At 41.2% G+C, this 21,641-nt stretch overlaps 1 protein-coding gene across 1 annotated transcript in view; it reads right to left on the bottom strand.

Moving 5' to 3' along the window:
- atrnl1b (attractin-like 1b) overlaps positions 1-21,641 on the bottom strand; it is a 177,536-nt gene that overhangs the window by 100,227 nt on the left and 55,668 nt on the right. Inside the window, exons 20-21 of the mRNA XM_063003062.1 lie at positions 15,566-15,659; positions 765-817 (exon numbers count right to left, since the gene is read on the bottom strand). Of these exons, the coding sequence (XP_062859132.1) occupies positions 765-817; positions 15,566-15,659 (147 nt within the window). The remainder of the gene's footprint in view (positions 1-764; positions 818-15,565; positions 15,660-21,641) is intronic.

Here is a 21,641-nt window from a genome sequence, read left to right as displayed (position 1 = left end):
GGGAACGACCATCCCTGAACCGAGGGGGGCGGAGGGGGTGTCTGAGAGTACATCTTTCATCATCTGACAATGCCGTGATTGCAGCTATACCCCAATGATATGTGAATGGCACACATGGTCATTATGATTTGCATATGGACCTGATCACCTGTTACATTGTTATGCAATGAGTTGGTTTCGATCGTTATGCAAATCGGCTGTATATTCACCACCAGCTCAGACTGCAGAAGTTACTTGGATGACTGACTAAACATATCTTCACACTAAACTTTGTGTCCAGATGAACTGATTCTACATTGTGGATACATAACACCATTCTAACAGGCACATCAGGTGTCCACGTTAGACCAGTTGTAGCCTAGCGGTTAAGGTACTGGACTAGAAATCACTAATTCAAGGCCCACCACTGCCAAGTTGCAACTGTTGGGTCCTTGAGCAAGGCCATTAACTTTCAATTGCTTAAACAATATACTGTCACAGTCCCGTAAGTCGCTTTGAATGGAAGTGTCTGCTAAATGCTGAAAATGTAAATGTAATGTAAATGACTGGCACCATATAATCAACGCCAACATTAATAAAAGGAACCAGTGACAGGTGAAGATGAATTTTGTGAAGGTGGTGACTTTTCCACAAATCTCTAAAGAGCAGGATCTTATACGGTACCTAAAATGAACTGAGCAGTGATAATTCACTGGATCGTAAAAGACTTTCGAAAGGTCAGTCGTCCAGTCTGATACTCCTGAAGTTAAATTAAAGTTACTCACAATAACAGGTTCCCCTCAGAGGATTTCCAAGATAACGGTTCTCTGAATCGCATCTGTAAAAGAGATTCAAGTGAAATGTTAAAATGACAGAACACAAACCAAATGTTTTATCATCCACTGCCTGACCCAATCATAGTACAATTAATCAAATTACATATCAAATTATGATGGATTACCATATTAAGCATTCATTGCATCTGAAAAATAATTCAGCAGATAATTGCGTTAATTGATTTAATTGCATTTTTTGTTGACTGTACGCCACTCAACATTATTCTGTTTTTTAAATATTTTGTTTATGCATTTTCTCTACCTTTTTCTCCCTTTTAGCTCTGATTGAAGAGAACAAAGCTAACCGATGCCCCCTCTGACATGTGGGCAGCATGCCATATGCATTTTGTCACCTACACTTTGACGAGTGCAATGCGGATCAGCACTGTGTACGGAGAGACACACCCTGACAGCACTCTTTTCCCGTCTCTGTGCAGGCGCCATCAATCATCCAGCAGAGGTCGCAATTGTATTAGTCACGAGAGAGCCCCTCTCCGGCTTTTAATATCCCACCCCTACCTGAACAACAGGCCAATCGTTGTTCGTGTGGCCGCTCAGCCCAGCCGACGAGCAGATCTGAGACTCGATACGATGTATTCGAGATCCCAGCTCTGGTTCCAGCGTGTGTTTTTACAGCTGCGCCACCTGAGCGGCCACTCAAAATTATTCTAACAGAAAAAGTATACAACCCCTGAAATACCCAAAGAGGATATACAGTAAAAGGGCTTTACAGGAATGAATACAGTCATGATTATCTAAAATGATCATAAAAATGTGATAGTAAACACTTAAACCAGTGCTGTGCAAGCTCCACAAGCCTAACATGTATTGATATCATTGAGGGAACCATTTTTTGAACAAGTGAGGAAATTGTCATGACCACTTTTTGTGGCTTTCCCCACAAAAAGGTCCCTAAATTATGTATAGAAAATACTCTTATCACCACTTCATTATTACTATTGCTTGCACATTGCATAGTGCTTTACATCATGCAGCGGAGTTACCACATTGAGGTTAACCAATTCGACCACCACAAACATTAAAGACGCCTACCATCAGCCAGTAAAGAGAGGTGGTGGAGCACTGTGGTAAAATGCATTTCACATACAGTGTATCACAAAAGTGAGTACACCCCTCACATTTCTGCAGATATTTAAGTATATCTTTTCATGGGACAACACTGACAAAACGACACTTTGACACAATGAAAAGTAGTCTGTGTGCAGCTTATATAACAGTGTAAATTTATTCTTCCCTCAAAATAACTCAATATACAGCCATTAATGTCTAAACCACCGGCAACAAAAGTGAGTACACCCCTAAGAGACTACACCCCTAAATGTCCAAATTGAGCACTGCTTGTCATTTTTCCTCCAAAATGTCATGTGACTCGTTAGTGTTACTAGGTCTCAGGTGTGCATAGGGAGCAGGTGTGTTCAATTTAGTAGTACAGCTCTCACACTCTCTCATACTGGTCACTGAAAGTTCCAACATGGCACCTCAGGGCAAAGAACTCTCTGAGGATCTTAAAAGACGAATTGTTGCGCTACATGAAGATGGCCAAGGCTACAAGAAGATTGCCAACACCCTGAAACTGAGCTGCAGCACAGTGGCCAAGATCATCCAGCGTTTTAAAAGAGCAGGGTCCACTCAGAACAGACCTCGCGTTGGTCGTCCAAAGAAGCTGAGTGCACGTGCTCAGCGTCACATCCAACTGCTGTCTTTGAAAGATAGGCACAGGAGTGCTGTCAGCATTGCTGCAGAGATTGAAAAGGTGGGGGGTCAGCCTGTCAGTGCTCAGACCATACGCCGCACACTACATCAAATTGGTCTGCATGGCTGTCACCCCAGAAGGAAGCCTCTTCTGAAGTCTCTACACAAGAAAGCCCGCAAACAGTTTGCTGAAGACATGTCAACAAAGGACATGGATTACTGGAACCATGTCCTATGGTCTGATGAGACCAAGATTAATTTGTTTGGTTCAGATGGTCTCAAGCATGTGTGGCGGCAATCAGGTGAGGAGTACAAAGATAAGTGTGTCATGCCTACAGTCAAGCATGGTGGTGGGAATGCCATGGTCTGGGGCTGCATGAGTGCAGCAGGTGTTGGGGAGTTACATTTCATTGAGGGACACATGAACTCCAATATGTACTGTGAAATACTGAAGCAGAGCATGATCCCCTCCCTCCGGAAACTGGGTCGCAGGGCAGTGTTCCAGCATGATAATGACCCCAAACACACCTCTAAGACGACCACTGCTTTATTGAAGAGGCTGAGGGTAAAGGTGATGGACTGGCCAAGCATGTCTCCAGACCTAAACCCAATAGAACATCTTTGGGGCATCCTCAAGCGGAAGGTGGAGGAGCGCAAAGTCTCGAATATCCGCCAGCTCCGTGATGTCGTCATAGAGGAGTGGAAAAGCATTCCAGTGGCAACCTGTGAAGCTCTGGTAAACTCCATGCCCAGGAGAGTTATGGCAGTTCTGGGAAATAATGGTGGCCACACAAAATATTGACACTTCAGGAACTTTCACTAAGGGGTGTACTCACTTTTGTTGCCGGTGGTTTAGACATTAATGGCTGTATATTGAGTTATTTTGAGGGAAGAATAAATTTACACTGTTATATAAGCTGCACACAGACTACTTTTCGTTGTGTCAAAGTGTCATTTTGTCAGTGTTGTCCCATGAAAAGATATACTTAAATATCTGCAGAAATGTAAGGGGTGTACTCACTTTTGTGATACACTGTAGCTGATTTTATAAATGTAAGGGGAGTTCACAATTACACTGAAGAACCAAGAAATAACCCATAACCTCACTTGTCGTCCCAAGTGTTGAGTATTTGAATACTATAAAGATGCTGTAGACTAGCATGTGCCCCATTTGACATGCTGCTTTATTTCACCTGGCCATCACGTATGGAGAGCCACACTATGCTATTTCTCAATCATCCAGCACACATGCAGACGCCTAGACTACACAGCAGAAGTCGCATTCTGCTTTTCCTAAATTGGGTAATTTTGTCTGTTAGACAGCTGTCCAGGTCAATAGCACCACTGAAACGACAACACTTCTAATGTTGTCTTAATTTAATATAAAGAAAGTAGCAATGTAATAAGACTAATGGATGTGTGTGGTCTGTTTTGTGTAATACAGGTCTATTATAAAATTTTTGTGTGAGCCAGAAAATAATAAATTCCTTCGCCTCACTTTTAAACCCACTAAATAATTAAAAGCCCATCACCTCCCAAGCTCTCAATCAAATTACCCATCCTTTTTACTTTACCGTGCAACAAAGATAAATTAGTGCATACAGCCTCTGATGATCAAAGATTCTCTCAGTGCTTCAGTGTTCTCGCTCTCTTTTAAAAAGTGCAGGCATAATTCAGATATTCTCCACCAAAGCAATCTAACTCTTAGCTTTATTTGCTTGTAAATTGCCCCTCAAGTGCAGCACTTGAACATTATTGTAGCTAATCATAAACTCAGCCATAATGAGGTTGTAAAGTAATGTGAAGGAGTTTTAATCTTGCATTATTTCAGCTAGTTTTTGCATTCTTTTTAGTTTAAATCAAACTCTTTGCTTTGTTAAACCATTTGCCATGCAGCCACTGTTGGGCCCTTGAGCAAAGCCCTTAGCCCTCTCTGCTCCAGGGGAACTGTACGATGGCTGACCCTGCTCTATGACCCCAACTTCCAAACAAGCTGGCATATGCGAAGAAAGAATTTAATTGTACTGTATATCTGTATATGTATATATGACAAATAAAGGCATCATAACGTGCATTAAATACTCATGAACTGTTTTTTTTCTCAACTTATTAGTGGTTTGTACACCGATCAGCCATAACATTAAAACCACCTCCTTGTTTCTACACACATTGTCCATTTTATCGGCTTCTTTTACCATATAGGAGCACTTTGTTGTTCTACAATTACTGACTGTAGTCCATCTGTTTCTCTGCATGCTTTGTTAGCCCTCTTTCATCCTGTTCTTCAATGGTCAGGACTCTCCCAGGACCACTACAGAGCAGGTATTATTTAGGTGGTGGATCATTCTCAGCACTGCAGTGACACTGACATGGTGGTGGTGTGTTAGTGTGTGTTGTGCTGGTATGAGTGGATCAGACACAGCAGTGCTGATGGAGTTTTCAAACACCTGTGTCACTGCTGGACTGAGAATACTCTACCAACCAAAAATATCCAGCCAACAGTGCCCCGTGGGCAGCGTCCTGTGACCACTGATGAAGGTCTAGAAGATGACCAACTCAAACAGCAGCAATAGATGAGCGATCGTCTCTGACTTTACATCCACAAGGTGAACCAACTAGGTAGGAGTGTCAAATAGAGTGGGCAGTAAGTGGACACGGTATTTAAAAACTCCATCAGTGCTGCTGTGTCATACCAGCACAACACACACTAACACACCACCACCACTGCAGTGCTGAGAATGATCCACCACCTACACAATACCTGCTCTGTGGTGGTCCTGATCATTGAAGAACAGGGTGAAAGCAGGCTAAAACAGTATGTAGAAAAACAGATAGACTATAGTCAGTAATTGTAGAACTACAAAGTGCTTCTATATGGAGCTGATAAAATGAACAATGAGTGTAGAAACAAGGAGATGATTTTAATGTTATGGCTGATCAGTGTATAAATACAAAGAAACCAACTGCAATACATACGTCACATTGTTTTATAACGCAACTGCAACTACATGACTTTACTCATTTACATTAAAAGGATATGAATTAGGCATAAATACATTTTAATAATAACCAATGCAAAATGAACGATTGGGACATAAACGGGCAAAAGTGCAGAAGATAAGAATAAAAAACTAAATTAGAAAAGACATAACTAAAGAAAACATACAGTGTATCACAAAAGTGAGTACACCCCTCACATTTCTGCAGATATTTAAGTATATCTTTTCATGGGACAACACTGACAAAATGACACTTTGACACAATGAAAAGTAGTCTGTGTGCAGCTTATATAACAGTGTAAATTTATTCTTCCCTCAAAATAACTCAATATACAGCCATTAATGTCTAAACCACCGGCAACAAAAGTGAGTACACCCCTAAGAGACTACACCCCTAAATGTCCAAATTGAGCACTGCTTGTCATTTTCCCTCCAAAATGTCATGTGATTTGTTAGTGTTACTAGGTCTCAGGTGTGCATAGGGAGCAGGTGTGTTTAATTTAGTAGTACAGCTCTCACACTCTCTCATACTGGTCACTGAAAGTTCCAACATGGCACCTCATGGCAAAGAACTCTCTGAGGATCTTAAAAGACGAATTGTTGCGCTACATGAAGATGGCCAAGGCTACAAGAAGATTGCCAACACCCTGAAACTGAGCTGCAGCACAGTGGCCAAGATCATCCAGCGTTTTAAAAGAGCAGGGTCCACTCAGAACAGACCTCGCGTTGGTCGTCCAAAGAAGCTGAGTGCACGTGCTCAGCGTCACATCCAACTGCTGTCTTTGAAAGATAGGCGCAGGAGTGCTGTCAGCATTGCTGCAGAGATTGAAAAGGTGGGGGGTCAGCCTGTCAGTGCTCAGACCATACGCCGCACACTACATCAAATTGGTCTGCATGGCTGTCACCCCAGAAGGAAGCCTCTTCTAAAGTCTCTACACAAGAAAGCCCGCAAACAGTTTGCTGAAGACATGTCAACAAAGGACATGGATTACTGGAACCATGTCCTATGGTCTGATGAGACCAAGATTAATTTGTTTGGTTCAGATGGTCTCAAGCATGTGTGGCGGCAATCAGGTGAGGAGTACAAAGATAAGTGTGTCATGCCTACAGTCAAGCATGGTGGTGGGAATGCCATGGTCTGGGGCTGCATGAGTGCAGCAGGTGTTGGGGAGTTACATTTCATTGAGGGACACATGAACTCCAATATGTACTGTGAAATACTGAAGCAGAGCATGATCCCCTCCCTCCGGAAACTGGGTCGCAGGGCAGTGTTCCAGCATGATAATGACCCCAAACACACCTCTAAGACGACCACTGCTTTACTGAAGAGGCTGAGGGTAAAGGTGATGGACTGGCCAAGCATGTCTCCAGACCTAAACCCAATAGAACATCTTTGGGGCATCCTCAAGCGGAAGGTGGAGGAGCGCAAAGTCTCGAATATCCGCCAGCTCCGTGATGTCGTCATGGAGGAGTGGAAAAGCATTCCAGTGGCAACCTGTGAAGCTCTGGTAAACTCCATGCCCAGGAGAGTTAAGGCAGTTCTGGGAAATAATGGTGGCCACACAAAATATTGACACTTTAGGAACTTTCACTAAGGGGTGTACTCACTTTTGTTGCCGGTGGTTTAGACATTAATGGCTGTATATTGAGTTATTTTGAGGGAAGAATAAATTTACACTGTTATATAAGCTGCACACAGACTACTTTTCATTGTGTCAAAGTGTCATTTTGTCAGTGTTGTCCCATGAAAAGATATACTTAAATATCTGCAGAAATGTGAGGGGTGTACTCACTTTTGTGATACACTGTATATGTAACTTAGAATACAGGAACAGGAATAGTAAAAGGTACAAAAACACATAGACAAGTAATAAAAAAGTAAATACTTGCCAGATAGATAGATAGATAGATAGATAGATAGATAGATAGATAGATAGATAGATAGATAGATAGATAGATAGATAGATAGATAGATAGATAGATAGATAGATAGATACTTTATTAATCCCGAAGGAAATTGAGGCCTCAGTAGCAAGTTACATAAATCAAGTCAAAAAGTAAGTAATAGTAAGTAATAGTACACATTACAGACATTCACATTATACAAAAAAGTATCTGTATAACCACAACACTCGGACAACACAACAACAGGACCTGAGGGTACATATGGTACATATGGAGGTGTTATTTCAGTTAACATTGCGAGGCTAGTATAGATTATAAGTCATAAGTCACAGTTGCAAGATATAAGTTATGAAGTAAATTATAAAGTGAATTATAAAGTGAACATACACAAAAAAAGCATAGAGACCAAAAAAACCACTTAGTAAACACAAGATATAATGAATGGGAATTGTGTCTGTTGAATTATGTAATTTTTAAATTTAACATGGTTATGAGAATGGAAAACTCATTTTGTAAATTACATTACTGTATCAGTAATGGTATGCCATAAAGGAACCATTTGTGCTGTTATTACAGGGTGATTAGGTTTCAAATTTCCCAGGGTGTGACACACACACACACACACACACACACACAGACAGACAGACAGACAGACAGACACACACACACACACACACACACACACACAGACACACAGACACACAGACACACAGACAGTGCTGTTTTCTACCTGTGCCTTGCAGTGCAGGTCTACTTTTCTAAACAGTAAGAGAAAACAGTGTGTGCTGTACTGTTGCAACTAAAAGTGCCTAAATGCATTTCCTGAAAAAGATGCATGATGATCGCACAGCTTAAGCAATTCCATATTATGTGTAGGTAGTGCTAGTTGTATGGGTATTCCAGGTCCTTGATGTGGTGTTAGTGTTACCAGGTGGTTTATGGGGTCTGTTAGAAAACCTAGTGCGCTGCCTTGTGACCTACTGCCTACCTGGGCAGCTGCATAAGTTTGTTTGTTTATTAGAATTTTAACGTCATGTTTTACACTTTGGTTACATTCATGACAGGAACGGTAGTTACTCATTACACACAAGATTAATCAGTTCACAAGGTTATATCACACATGGTCATGGACAATTTAGTATCTCCAATTCACCTCACTTGCACGTCTTTGGACTGTGGGAGGAAACAGGAGCACCGGGAGGAGACCCACGCAGACACAGGGAGAACATGCAAACTCCACACAGAAAGGACCTGGACCGGCCCCACCTGGGGATCGAACCCAGGACCTTCTTGCTGTGAGGCGACAGTGCTACCCACTTAGCCACCGTGCCGCCCTGCTGTGTAGATCACTTTATTAACCCCCCAGGAAAAGTCAGTTGGGTCTGTTAGAAAACCTAGTGAGCTGCCTTGCGACCTACTGCCTACCTGGGCAAGTAGAGAGGACTCTAATAAGACATCTGACCTACAAGGCAGATTATTTAGACGCACTACTTAGACAGCAATTACGTCACTGTAGTTTTAGCTTACTAAGCTAACACAGTTAGCCTCAGGCCATTCAAACCAGTGGGCTGAGGCAGCACAACCCGCTAGCATGTCAGCTAACATCTCCCTCCGTGTACCAAAAACAGTTCATCTGTCACAGACAAGGCCGAATTTGCACATAAATTACACATGTTCACTTTTATACAAATTAAAAATCTGTCAGAATTTATTTACATTTGAGAAGAACTCAGTTCGTTGCTCTGCATCCATCTGTAGTATTTGTATTTTTGTGTGAGAAAAGATGTGCCGCACTGAATGCTGGGATTGGCTTTACCGCTAAGGAAGCATCGGATGCTCCCCCTTTATTCAGTCAGACTATAGCTTTGAAATAAGGCACCTTAGTAGGCAGCATTTTAAAGCATCTAAGAATTCAAACAGCCTTCTTCTCGGGAGCACGCATAAGATGATGTAAAATGCTGTAGAGAGCTCACTAGGTTTTCGGACAGACCCCAGAAAAAGTAATTAAAATGTTGCTAAACAGTTGCTGTGCAATCACTACTATGCACTATATGTATACAGATAAACAAACGTCAGTAAATAAAAAGTGCTTCTCAGCTAGTTTTCCTTCAGGAGTCGAATTTAATAAGGTTCCTAAAGTCCCAACTCAATACACACATTGATTTGCAATAAATTACTTTAGACTTAACCTTTAATTTCATTGGACTTTGCTTACAACTAGTTCACTGTAATGCCTGTAATGCTTTTAGGGTCTTTGTACGAGGATTCATTAAGTAAATATAATCACAAATTTAACTGCACTCCTGACGTTTTCCCTCCTTACATACCCATAATAGCCCTATGTCCCATTCTGACAGTGTCCTTGATAAAATGACACGACGTTTATTAATACTGCGTTTAGACAGTGCAAGCTGTGATGGCACACTGATGCTTCACTAATAGCAATTGTTCTGGCTGGAGTTATAATGGCTCTTGTGAACTCGCTTTGAACCAAGAGAAGTACGAGTTCTACTTGACATGGAGCACAGCCGACGACGCATCAAACAGAGGTTGACGTATACAGACGAGCCAAACCCATAGAACCTCCCACTTGACGTGCATAATATGCAGTTAAACAGCTCTGACTGCTCAGATTTGAACTCCACAAGACATCTGAAGGTGCTATCAGGAAATTACAAGCAGGTCCTTCCATCTCTATGCTGTGAGATGGATTGTCCAACAGTGCATTCTGGAGCGCTCTCATCTGAGATGAAACAATACACACATGCCCAACCTTCCACATGATGATGGTGAGAACATGATCATGAACCAGTCGACCTTCTCCCATTGCTGATGTCCAGTTTTGATGCATGTAAGCCCACTGTAGGTTCTCTTAATGATGGAGATAAGTTAACGTGGCACTTTGGGTGGCCTGCTACTATTATTATTATTTATTAGGATTTTAACGTCATGTTTAACACACCTTGGTTACATTCATGACTGGACAGGTAGTTACTGGTTACACAAGAGTCATCAGTTTAAGTTTTTAGTTGTCCAATTTACCTCACATGCATGTCTTTGGACTGTGGGAGGAAACTGGAGCTCCTGGAGGCTTCTGGAGGAAACCCACACAGACATGGGGAGAAACTCCACACAGAAAGGAGCCGGACCGCTCCACCTGGGAATTGAACCCAGGACCTTCTTGCTGTGCGGAGACAGTGCTACCCACCGAGCCACCGTGCCACCCTGGCCTGATACTATACAGAAGGATTTGATGTTCTGTGACATTTGCCTCCTCATCAGTATCACCAGTAATTATCTGCAATTGTTTTGACCCATCCCAGATGCCATGGCATTTACAGGGGTTGGACAATGAAACTGAAACACCTGTCATTTTAGTGTGGGAGGTTTCATGGCTAAATTGGACCAGTCTGGTGGCCAATCTTCATTAATTGCACATTGCACCAGTAAGAGCAGAGTGTGAAGGTTCAATTAGCAGGGTAAGAGCACAGTTTTGCTCAAAATATTGCAATGCACACAACATTATGGGTGACATACCAGAGTTCAAAAGAGGACAAATTGTTGGTGCACGTCTTGCTGGCGCATCTGTGACCAAGACAGCAAGTCTTTGTGATGTATCAAGAGCCACAATATTATTGAGCCACTTTGGGGTGTTTTGGAGAAGCGAGTCAGGAAATGTTTTCCTCCACCAGCATCACGTAGTGACCTGGCCACTATCCTGTAAGAAGAATGGCTTAAAATCCCTCTGACCACTGTGCAGGACTTGTATATGTCATTTCCAAGACGAATTGACGCTGTATTGGCCGCAAAAGGAGGCCCTACACCATACTAATAAATTATTGTGGTCTAAAACCAGGTGTTTCAGTTTCATTGTCCAACCCCTGTATGTCCTCTGCCATTAATGAGTCTTGACCCGGCCAACAACCTGGCTGCAAGTACTCCACCATAGGTGCCTGTGAGCACCCCCTGCTGTTAGGGAGACTTTAGGCCAATCATTTGGCCATAACGATGTGGCCCTTATCAAACTTAAGTCATTACGTTGTCCATATCTGCTACATTCTTCTGCTGTATCTGAGTAATGACTATCAGCTCAACATAAAACCCTGACAGTAACTCACACAATAGTTACCAAATAGGTAAAATAGATTACTAGATTACTAATAATGAATAAAATACATATTGCAGGGTGTGTTATTGCTATATTATCCTGCTTAGTTCAGTCCTGTACAAAATTAATCCCGCTCAATTAACCACACTGCATTTAAAGCAATCTATGCGTCTGAGAGGGTGCACTTAAGCCTTTATAGAACACTTCTACATCACTTTCCCTGCTCTTTTTAAAATAAAAACATGACGCACCAAGTTTAATCACTTCCCGTGATGATAAAGCATCAAACATTTTAAGTCAAATTACAATATCTAGCAGCATTCTTATAGACCAGGAGGTCTAAACACATTTTTAACTGTCAGCATTTTTTGCTAAAGGGCAAAAATCTACTACAACTGACAGATCTGCCTTGACGTTTCTTTTAGCAGTACATGTTCTACTGAATACTATTTTAATATACCAATATTATATTAAAAACAAAGGGTGGCACAGTGGCTAAGTGGGTAGCACTGTAGCCTCACAGCAAGAAGGTCCAGGGTTCGATCCCCAGGTGGGGTGGTCCAGGTCCTTTCTGTGTGGAGTTTGCATGTTCTCCCCGTGTCTGCGTGGGTTTACTCCGGGTGCTCCGGTTTCCTCCCACAGTCCAAAGACGTGCAAGTGAGGTAAATTGGAAATACAAAATTGCCCATGACTGGTTCGATATAACCTTGTGAGCTGATGAATCTTGTGTCATGAGTAACTACCGTTCCTGTCATAAATGTAACCAAAGACAACAAACAAACATATTAAAAATAAATAAATAAAAAGCACTGACATTTTGTTAACCTATTATGAGAAATCTGCAATACAATATTTATTTTAACGTCACGTTTTACACACTTTGGTTACATGCATGACAGGACAGGTAATCACTGGTTACACAGGATTAATCAGTTTTTAATGTCAAACACAGTCATGGACAATTTTGTATCTCCAGTTCACTTGCATGTCTTTGGACTGTGGGAGGAAACTGGAGCATCCAGAGGAAACCCACACAGACACAGGGAGAACATGCAGACTACACAGAAAGGACCCAGGCTTCTTCACCAGAGAATTAAACCCAGGACCTTCTTGGTGCGAGACGACAGTGCTACCCACTGAGCCGATACTACCAATCTAACAGTACATGAACTTCAACATGTACATTTTCTGTATAATACTAAAAAAGTGATTTCCTCTGAGATGGTATTAAGGCTCTACTTAATTCACAGTCGTGAAAATTGTGTCACGGATCGTGAAATGAGTTCAAGTGCTTTATGTTTACTGGTTAATTTGCACTATTAGGCGGTCCTAGCAATCCTACGGCAATTCAGTTAGCAATCACTTAGTCAAATTGTCCAAGTTGTCAAAGTGTAAAGCAGCTATAAACACTACACAAGTCACTGAGTTGGGAAAACTCCCAACCAATTCTGTGGATGCAGAGCGAGGTGTGTGTCAAAACACGGATGAGAATTTTTATCTTTGAGACGGATGTTCAAGGTTTACATTCAACCATTTAGATAGGCTGTGCTGTGTATTGTAGCTTCCATTTATTCTATCATTCAATTAATGAGTGTTATTTAATGACTGCCGTGTAATGTGGCACTTTTCTTTAAAAATCTGTGAAATTGGGCCGCTCAGGTGGCGCAGCGGTAAAATACACTAACACACCAGAGCTGGGATTTTGAATACATCGTATCGAATCTCAGCTCTGCCATCCGGCTGGACTGGGCGGCTATACGAACAACGTTTGACTGTTGTTCATCCAGGTAGGGAGGATAGGGAACTCATAACTGATGCAATTATGACCTCTGCTGGCTGATTGATGCCGGTTGCACAAAGAAAGGAATAATGTTGATCAGGGTGTGCCTCTCCGTACACAAGGCTGGTCGGCATATGAATTCGCCTCGTGCAGGTGGAAAGATGCAGTCGGCTACCGCTCATGTGTCGGAGGGGGCGTGTGTCAGTTTGGTCTCCTCAATCCTCAAACTGGTCAGCACCAGTAGAGAGGAAGCATTACGCAATTGGGTAAAAAAAAATGGATGCGCTAAAAATTGGGAGAATAAGGGGAGAAAATGCATTAAAAAAAAGTCTAGTCTCTGCCTTTCATCTGGTTGACATTTTAAAAATAAACCTCTATGCACACGTGCACAAACACACACACACTCACACACACACACAAACACCTATGTAGACAAAAAAAAATGCAACATAATGCACTCTACTTTCTTTATCTTCATTTAATCTTTACTGAGTGCACACCCACACAGCCGACATTCACCAACACTCAAGCTTTTTTCCTCACTATAATCTAATCCCCACTCAGCTCCCAGATATGACTAAAACAACATGCTGTATGGGACACTTTATAGAAAACAAGGGTCTTTTAAAGATTACTTTTGATTGTTTCTACTGTATTATTATTATTATAAGGTGAGTCTGTTAGTCAGCCGTTCAAAAATATACTTAATATACAGTGTTACCTTGAAACTTAACGTCAATTGGTTCTGGGACTGGTGTTGAGTTTAAAAGGCGTTGAGTTTTAAGGTATTTTTTCCCATAAGGATGGATGTATGGGAAACCTGTTAATGCGTCTCATGGTCCCATGAAACTGCATATATTTTAGGCTTATGTAAAATAATGGAGTTGTTTTTGACACTTATACACTGAAAATAACACAAATATAATATAAAAACACTGAAATAAAAAGACATCAGAACATCGAGCTGTAACACAAGTTTAAAAGTGAAACAGTGAGAGAAAATCCAGCTAAACACAGATACATGTGGAGCTTTCAGAGTGAATTTGACGGTTATTCCACACAAATGCAGTTTCGTCTCATATGCGCACTTTGATGACGTATTACTGCACCGCTCAAGCCGAGCGCTGAACAAAGCGACTGTTCATTGTTACTTTCAAATTAAATCAATAATTTTTTTTTAAAACAAACTGAACACGTTGAGTTTAAGGGTACAAATTTCTCAACGAAGGTAGCTGAGTTTCAAAGATTTTGAGTTTACAAGGTATCACTGTATAGTTAAACTGGTCAGTCCATTCCATGTACCTTTCACAGTTAAATAAAGGATCAGGAGAATGAACACATCACAGGTTTTTGTTTTTTATTGCATTTTACAAAATGTCCTGACTTTTCTGGAAACAGGGTTTGTGCTTACATAAATTGTACATTCCCCCATGTCACTCAAGCTGTTAAATATTTGTTTTAATTTCAATTTAAACTTTCTCTTTTATTGCAAAAACCTAATTACGTAATATTAATCAGCCAGATCAATCAAGTGTATACTAGGATCCAGAGATGTTCACAAGTCACAAAATACGAGTCCGAGTCAAGGCACGAGTCTTTAGGCTAGAGTCCGAGTCAAGTCACAAGTCAACATAATATACACAAAACATATATTGCAAGTGTAGCATAAAAATAAACAAATAATAATAATAAAAAAAAAACAGATTAGAGAGTGTATTTTGCCATTTTACTTTCCAAAGCTTAAACTGACGTTTTGTTTTCAAAACACACAATTGTCACACGTAACTAATGTTGCTGACTTTTGTTGTCCACAAGTCATTTTTTGCGAGTCATGAGTCGAGACAGAGTCATTTGAAATGAGTCCGAGTCGAGTCTGAAGTCGCTGTGTGTGCGACTTACGTGTGACTCTGACTCGAGTCGCACAGTCGAGTCCCCATCTCTGCCAGGATCTGCTCAAACGTTCATAAATTCAAATAAATGTGCTTATTGCATATTTGTAGCTGTTGGCTTCGGCCCCTGTGCTTTATCATAAGAGTCTTGTTGGGGGGGCTGGGTGATGGAGTTTGGCTGTTCTAAGTGATGGAGAAAGAGCATGAAAGGGGAAGACAGATCTCCTAATATTATGTACACCTCCACAAACCTGACTACAACCTGACTTCCATCAACTGCATGAAAAGCTTTTAAGCTCAGACTCTGGGCCAAGCGAGCCTCGAGATAGGAACAAGTGTCTGTTAGAGATACTTACAGGTTACACTGGTCTCCTTTAATTCCCTTGGTGGTGCAGAAACACTTCCCCGTCAGCACTTGGCACACGCTGGCATGGCCATTACACTTACAGGCTAAAGGGAGGGAGAAAAGGGGGAGAGAGAAAGGAAGGAGGGGGACTGTTTAGTCGGCATGAACATCCAGTACTTTTTTGCAATTAAACTAATTAAACCTGCAGAAAACAAGATTCTCACTAAGTGGAAGCTTAAAAGCAGAAAATTTGTCACCCATCTATTTTAACACCCAAAGCGTGTGAGAGACAGCTGCAGACCTTACGCCAAGAGACATAATTATACATTACGGTCAATAAGCATAATTAGTGAGGAGACAAACTCGAGTCAAGAACGTCAACCATCAATCTCCCAATACTACAGTCAGGTCTGAGATCTACAGACGTGTCAGTGGCTTCGTTTTTGCACAGCTTTGCTAAATGATCTGCAATGCAGACCACACAGAGAATCAGTATGAGAAAATTCAACAGATGACCCTGTTTGAGCAAAACCAGAGAATTAAACATGATTCTGTCCCCAGTCACATTAACAAATGTCTGCTCACCTATCTCGTCATCATGGCAAAGGTTAGGGTATTCTGGGAATCACTCAACTACAGCATTATGTAAAACATGGAGGTATTACATAAAACATTACATTAGATAGTAATAAGACCAAACCCGTGCTGGGACATTTGCGAATGATCCTTGTGATACATTTCATATTCTCTCCTGATCTCGACTTGTCCTGACTCTAAGAGCATGCTAATAATCCTACCAAACTGGGATATTTAATTAAACCCTTGCAACTCTTTGAAAATGCAGCTGCTCGTTTGTTTTTTAACCAGCATAAACACTGCCACATCACCCCACTGCTGCGTTCTCTTCACTGGCTTTCCATAGCCGCACGCATTCAGTTTAAAACACTGATGCTCGCCTACAAAGCCAAAAATGGACCAGCCCCAAGCTACCTTCGAGGTCTAATCAAACCCCGCTCTGTACCACGCAACCTCCGAGCCACTAGTCTCGCTCGACTTGATCCTCCTCCCAAGACTCGAGGAAGACGAGCATCAAGGCTTTTCTCTGTACTGGCACCCAAGTGGTGGAACGAACTTCCTCTGTCTGTCCGAACATCTGCGTCTCTCACTGTCTTCAAAAGACGATTAAAAACACACCTTTTTACTAAGCACTTTAGCTGACGTACTTATTTACTAACACTCATTCATTTCCTGCAAAAAAAAAAAAAATAATAATAATATAAAAACACCTTTGGTTCTATCAGGGTTTCAGTAGATTTGTGTTCTTGAACTGTTGACTACTTAAACTAGAGTAAGGTAATGTTTACTATGGAAGCTCTTCTGTAAGTCACTCTGGATAAGAGCGTCTGCTAAATGCCGAAAATTTAAATGTAAATGTAATTTTTAAGAAAGTGTATTCTGTCTTTGTCAAAATGACAAGGTGACATGGCCTGACCCTTCATCTGAAATTCAATTCAATCTATTTTACATAAGTGGACTATAGATTCTACCCGCTCTGTTTTTCATAATGGACAGCAGCACAGCTTGTCCAGCTAATCAGGACTAGACTTAATGGACTTCAGCCATCACACAAGACATAATTGTACCTAAATAGTATTTTAGCTTTTACTTATTCCACTGTAAGCTAAGATGTTAAAGAAGTCTCCTGACAAACATTTAAACAGACAGTCTCTAGGAAGTGCTAGTTTAACATCAGTGCATGTCCAAACTGTCTTGTTCTGTATTTTCCCTGTGCAACTCATGATTAATAACAGGAAGTAGAGCACTGATGTTTTTGTTTTTGCATTTTTTCCCAATTTTCCTCCCAATCTAGTCGGATCCAATCACCCAATTGCATTAAGCTTCCTCTCTACTGATGCTGATCCCCACTTCTGATTGAGGTGAGCGAGACTGTCACATTCCCCTCCGACACGTGTGCAGAAGCCGACTGCATCTTTTCCCCTGCACAGGGTATATGTGGATCAGCTTCATATGTTGATCAGCTTTGTGTATGCAGGCGCCATCATCCAGCCAGCAGAAGTCATAATTGCTTCGGTTATGAGGTCCCTATCCAGCTTCCCGCCTTGTACGAACAACAAGACAATCGTTGTTCATGTAGCCGCCCAGCTCAGCTGGATGGCAGAGCTGAGTTTCAAACCAACGAGTTCGAAATGTCAGCTCTGGTGTGCTAGGGTGTTTTACCGCTGCACCACCTGAGCCCCAAGTAATTATTGTTTTTAACACCCTGCTTGCTCATCTGCTACTTCATGTCAGCATCAGTTTTTATTTTATTTAAGATTTATAATGATGTTTTATTATGATCTTCTCACATGTTTTTTAGTTTGTGTCTGCTTTGTCTTGGTTAAAAATTTCCAGCAATGTTTCGGATAGAGACACTTTTTGTAAGTATTTAGGACATTCAGTAGGTGTTTGATAGTGATCGGCATTAGGCAGTTCTGAAAGTTTGTTTATTAGGATTTTAACGTCATGTTTTACACTTTGGTTACATTAATGACAAGAACGGTAGTTACTCATTACACAAGATTCATCAGTTCACAAGTTTAATGTCAGTCATGGACAATTTTGTATCTCCAGTTCACCTCACTTGCATGTCTTTGGACTAAGGAAGGAAACCAGAGCTCCCGGAGGAAATCAACGCAGACACGAGGAGAAAATGCAATCTCCACATAGACAGGACCCGGACTTGAGGATCAAACCCAAGACCTTCTTGCTGTGAGGCGACAGTGCTACCCATTGAGCCACAGTGCAGCCCTCAACCAGAATCTAATCCTTGCCTGCAGTTACTGTCTGTGTAATGTTTTGCATGCTACCCCACCTGTATGTCCACATGGGTTTCCTTCAGGAACTTTGTTTTCCTCACTGTAGTTACCTCTGCAACTATGGCTGCAGGTAAACTGGCTACTTCAAATTGCCCCCAGGTGTGTAATGTGCTTTGGTGGCTTGGCACCAGGACAGGGATATAATAACCAAGCAATTAATAAACAAATAAATTAATGAACAAGCTCAAGGATATTCAGGTTAGATCACATCAACTGGAATTTTCTAATTTAACACAGTGCACTTCAGATGTTTTCTTGCCAGATTCAGAGGAATCTTGAAATCATGTGAAAATAATGTAAAATAGGTTTGTGCCAGTGTGTTGCTATGATAAAAGTATTTCTCATGTCCCAGTTCTGTGTTAAATTTAGTTCATTACTGTAAGGCTGAGTGCATATTGTTGCTTATCGCAGCATTAAAGCCATTCACATGATATGCCAAAACATTCTACTTTCTGCTGGCTTGGCAACTAAGCAATAAGCTTGATATAGTAAAGACTAATTACATTAAATGGCATTACAGGCAGTCTATTCACATGCAGTTTTGCATAAAATACACTATATGGCCAAAAGTATTTGGACACCTGACCATGAGCTTGGTGCTTGGAGCTTGAAATTTGTGGCCATTTAGTCAAAAGGGCATTTTTATGGCTGGGCACAGATGTTGGTCAACAAAGCCTCAAATGAAGATATTGCTGGCCACTGGAGTTTTCTGTACCAAGGTTTTGTTCATCCTTTTTAGACTTTGCTTTGTGCACAGGGGACACTCATGCTGGAACAGAAAAAGGCCTTTTATAAACCATTGCTGCATAGTTGAAAGCAAGTTCTCATATAATTGATTAATCACATCTGTTAGCAATTGTTGTTGGTGAAACACACAAATTTAAAATTTAGAAGGGGTGTCCCAATACATTTGCCCAAATAGTGTGATATAAACAATTTGTCTCATTATTGATGCTTTGAAGAGGTCCGTGGCAAACAGAGGTCAAAGATCAGTCAGACTGATACTAGGGATGTAACGATGCACCACAAGACAGTTCAAAATCGGTGCACATGTGCCACGATTCGAATCGGTTATTAATTTAAGATGAATCGATATTCACTTTAAACAGCAGAGGGCTCTGGCGCTATTCACCTCGCCTGGTTCACGGCACTTTACAAAGTTGCCAGGTAGGGGGATTTTCCAGTCAAATTTATTTAAGTGAGAATACTTTCTTTATTTGTATTATTTATTTACTTATATAATGTTTAATGTGTTTTAAAATTGCATTCATTATTTAGATAAATAAAAGATAAGCACAGATATAGTATTTTATTTTATTTTTTGTAAAGAGAAATAATAAAAGGAAACTGTCATAATTTGTCTTCAATTTCATTTTGTTTAAAAAAAAAACATATCGTGAACCCAGTATCGTAAATCGTATCGCATCGTGGGTAGTGTATCGGTTACATCCCTAGTAAAAACCGAGCAACAAAGTGGCAAATCTGCACAGCGAGTGGCACTCAGTGGCAAAGTAAGCAGCACCGTCCCGCCAGGTATCATGTGTGCAGCCTTACGAGCACATTTAAAATACTGACAAATGTAAACTATATTCACAGTTTAGTAATTTACTCCTTCTAATTCTGATTCTAATTTAATTTACTCCTTTACTAATTCTGCATTTCAACATATCAAGTAGACCAGCTAGTGGAATGTCTTCCACTTCCACGTAAACATTAATTATTTAATTTACTTGTTCTTACTAAAGCAAAAAGCGCATGCCCATTTAGGTTCCATTACATACCCTGACAGAGTGCAAGCATAATGACACTCATAGTAGGCAAGGAAGTATTTGAACTACTTAAAGAAACAAAGGATAGACTTCTCCCAGATGTTTAAAATCCACTGCTGCTTTGGGTTGATTGTTTGTAATGGAAACCACAGGTGAACGGTACAATTACTAGGTTAAAAGTGCTAAATAACCCAATTAAAATGCAGAGCTGAAATGCAGATGCCCTCCTCAGATTTCATAAAATCAGATATCAGCCCTACTCAGGTTACAAACACTGGTGTTTGCTGTTTATCAGACCACTTTAACAGTCAGATAACTGTAGAAATCTGATGATGGTCGCATTATCATTAGTGTTATCATATGTAAGTGCATCATCACAGACTGGGCGAGATCAGTCACTGGAAGCGTGGCTTGTACCTCTAACACCTACAACACATTCAGAACAAAAAGCGGTGGTGTGGAAATGCTGACTGGCTCTGAGCAAAACAGGCACTGACAGGAGACCTGGTTTACTGTATTGTTTTAAATAAACAAAGCTAGAGGCTGTACGACACCTTTCACCTCGACTACACAATGTACTGCTGCAGCTACACCAGCCTCGAGCAACGACAAGAGCACTGAGACTCCGAACACATGTAAATGTGTGTTTACACTCATGCTGTAATGGAAGCACTATTGTGTAAAGTTCAGATGTGCACCAAAGTTGTAGGTCTACGCATATTAGTAGTGTAAAACACACATACGTACAGGGGTTGGACAAAATAACTGAAACACCTGGTTTTAGACCACAATAATTTATTAGTATAGTGTAGGGCCTCCTTTTGCGGCCAATACAGCGTCAATTCGTCTTGGAAATGACATATACAAGTCCTGCACAGTGGTCAGAGGGATTTTAAGCCATTCTTCTTGCAGGATAGTGGCCAGGTAACTACGTGATGCTGGTGGAGGAAAACGTTTCCTGACTCGCTTCTCCAAAACACCCCAAAGTGGCTCAATAATATTTAGATCTGGTGACTGTGCAGGCCATGGGAGATGTTCAACTTCACTTTCATGTTCATCAAACCAATCTTTCACCAGTCTTGCTGTGTGTATTGGTGCATTGTCATCCTGATACACGGCACCGCCATTGGATGCACATGGTCCTCCAGAATGGTTCGGTAGTCCTTGGCAGTGACGCGCCCATCTAGCACAAGTATTGGGCCAAGGGAATGCCATGATATGGCAGCCCAAACCATCACTGATCCACCCCCATGCTTCACTCTGGGCATGCAACAGTCTGGGTGGTACGCTTCTTTGGGGCTTCTCCACACCGTAACTCTCCCGGATGTGGGGAAAACAGTAAAGGTGGACTCATCAGAGAACAATACATGTTTCAATTCATGAAGATTGGCCACCAGACTGGTCCAATTTAGCCATGAAACCTCCCACACTAAAATGACAG

Source organism: Trichomycterus rosablanca, chromosome 10, assembly GCF_030014385.1.
Source record: "Trichomycterus rosablanca isolate fTriRos1 chromosome 10, fTriRos1.hap1, whole genome shotgun sequence".
NCBI classification, from domain to species: domain Eukaryota; kingdom Metazoa; phylum Chordata; class Actinopteri; order Siluriformes; family Trichomycteridae; genus Trichomycterus; species Trichomycterus rosablanca.
This window is presented reverse-complemented; position numbering and strand designations above follow the sequence as displayed.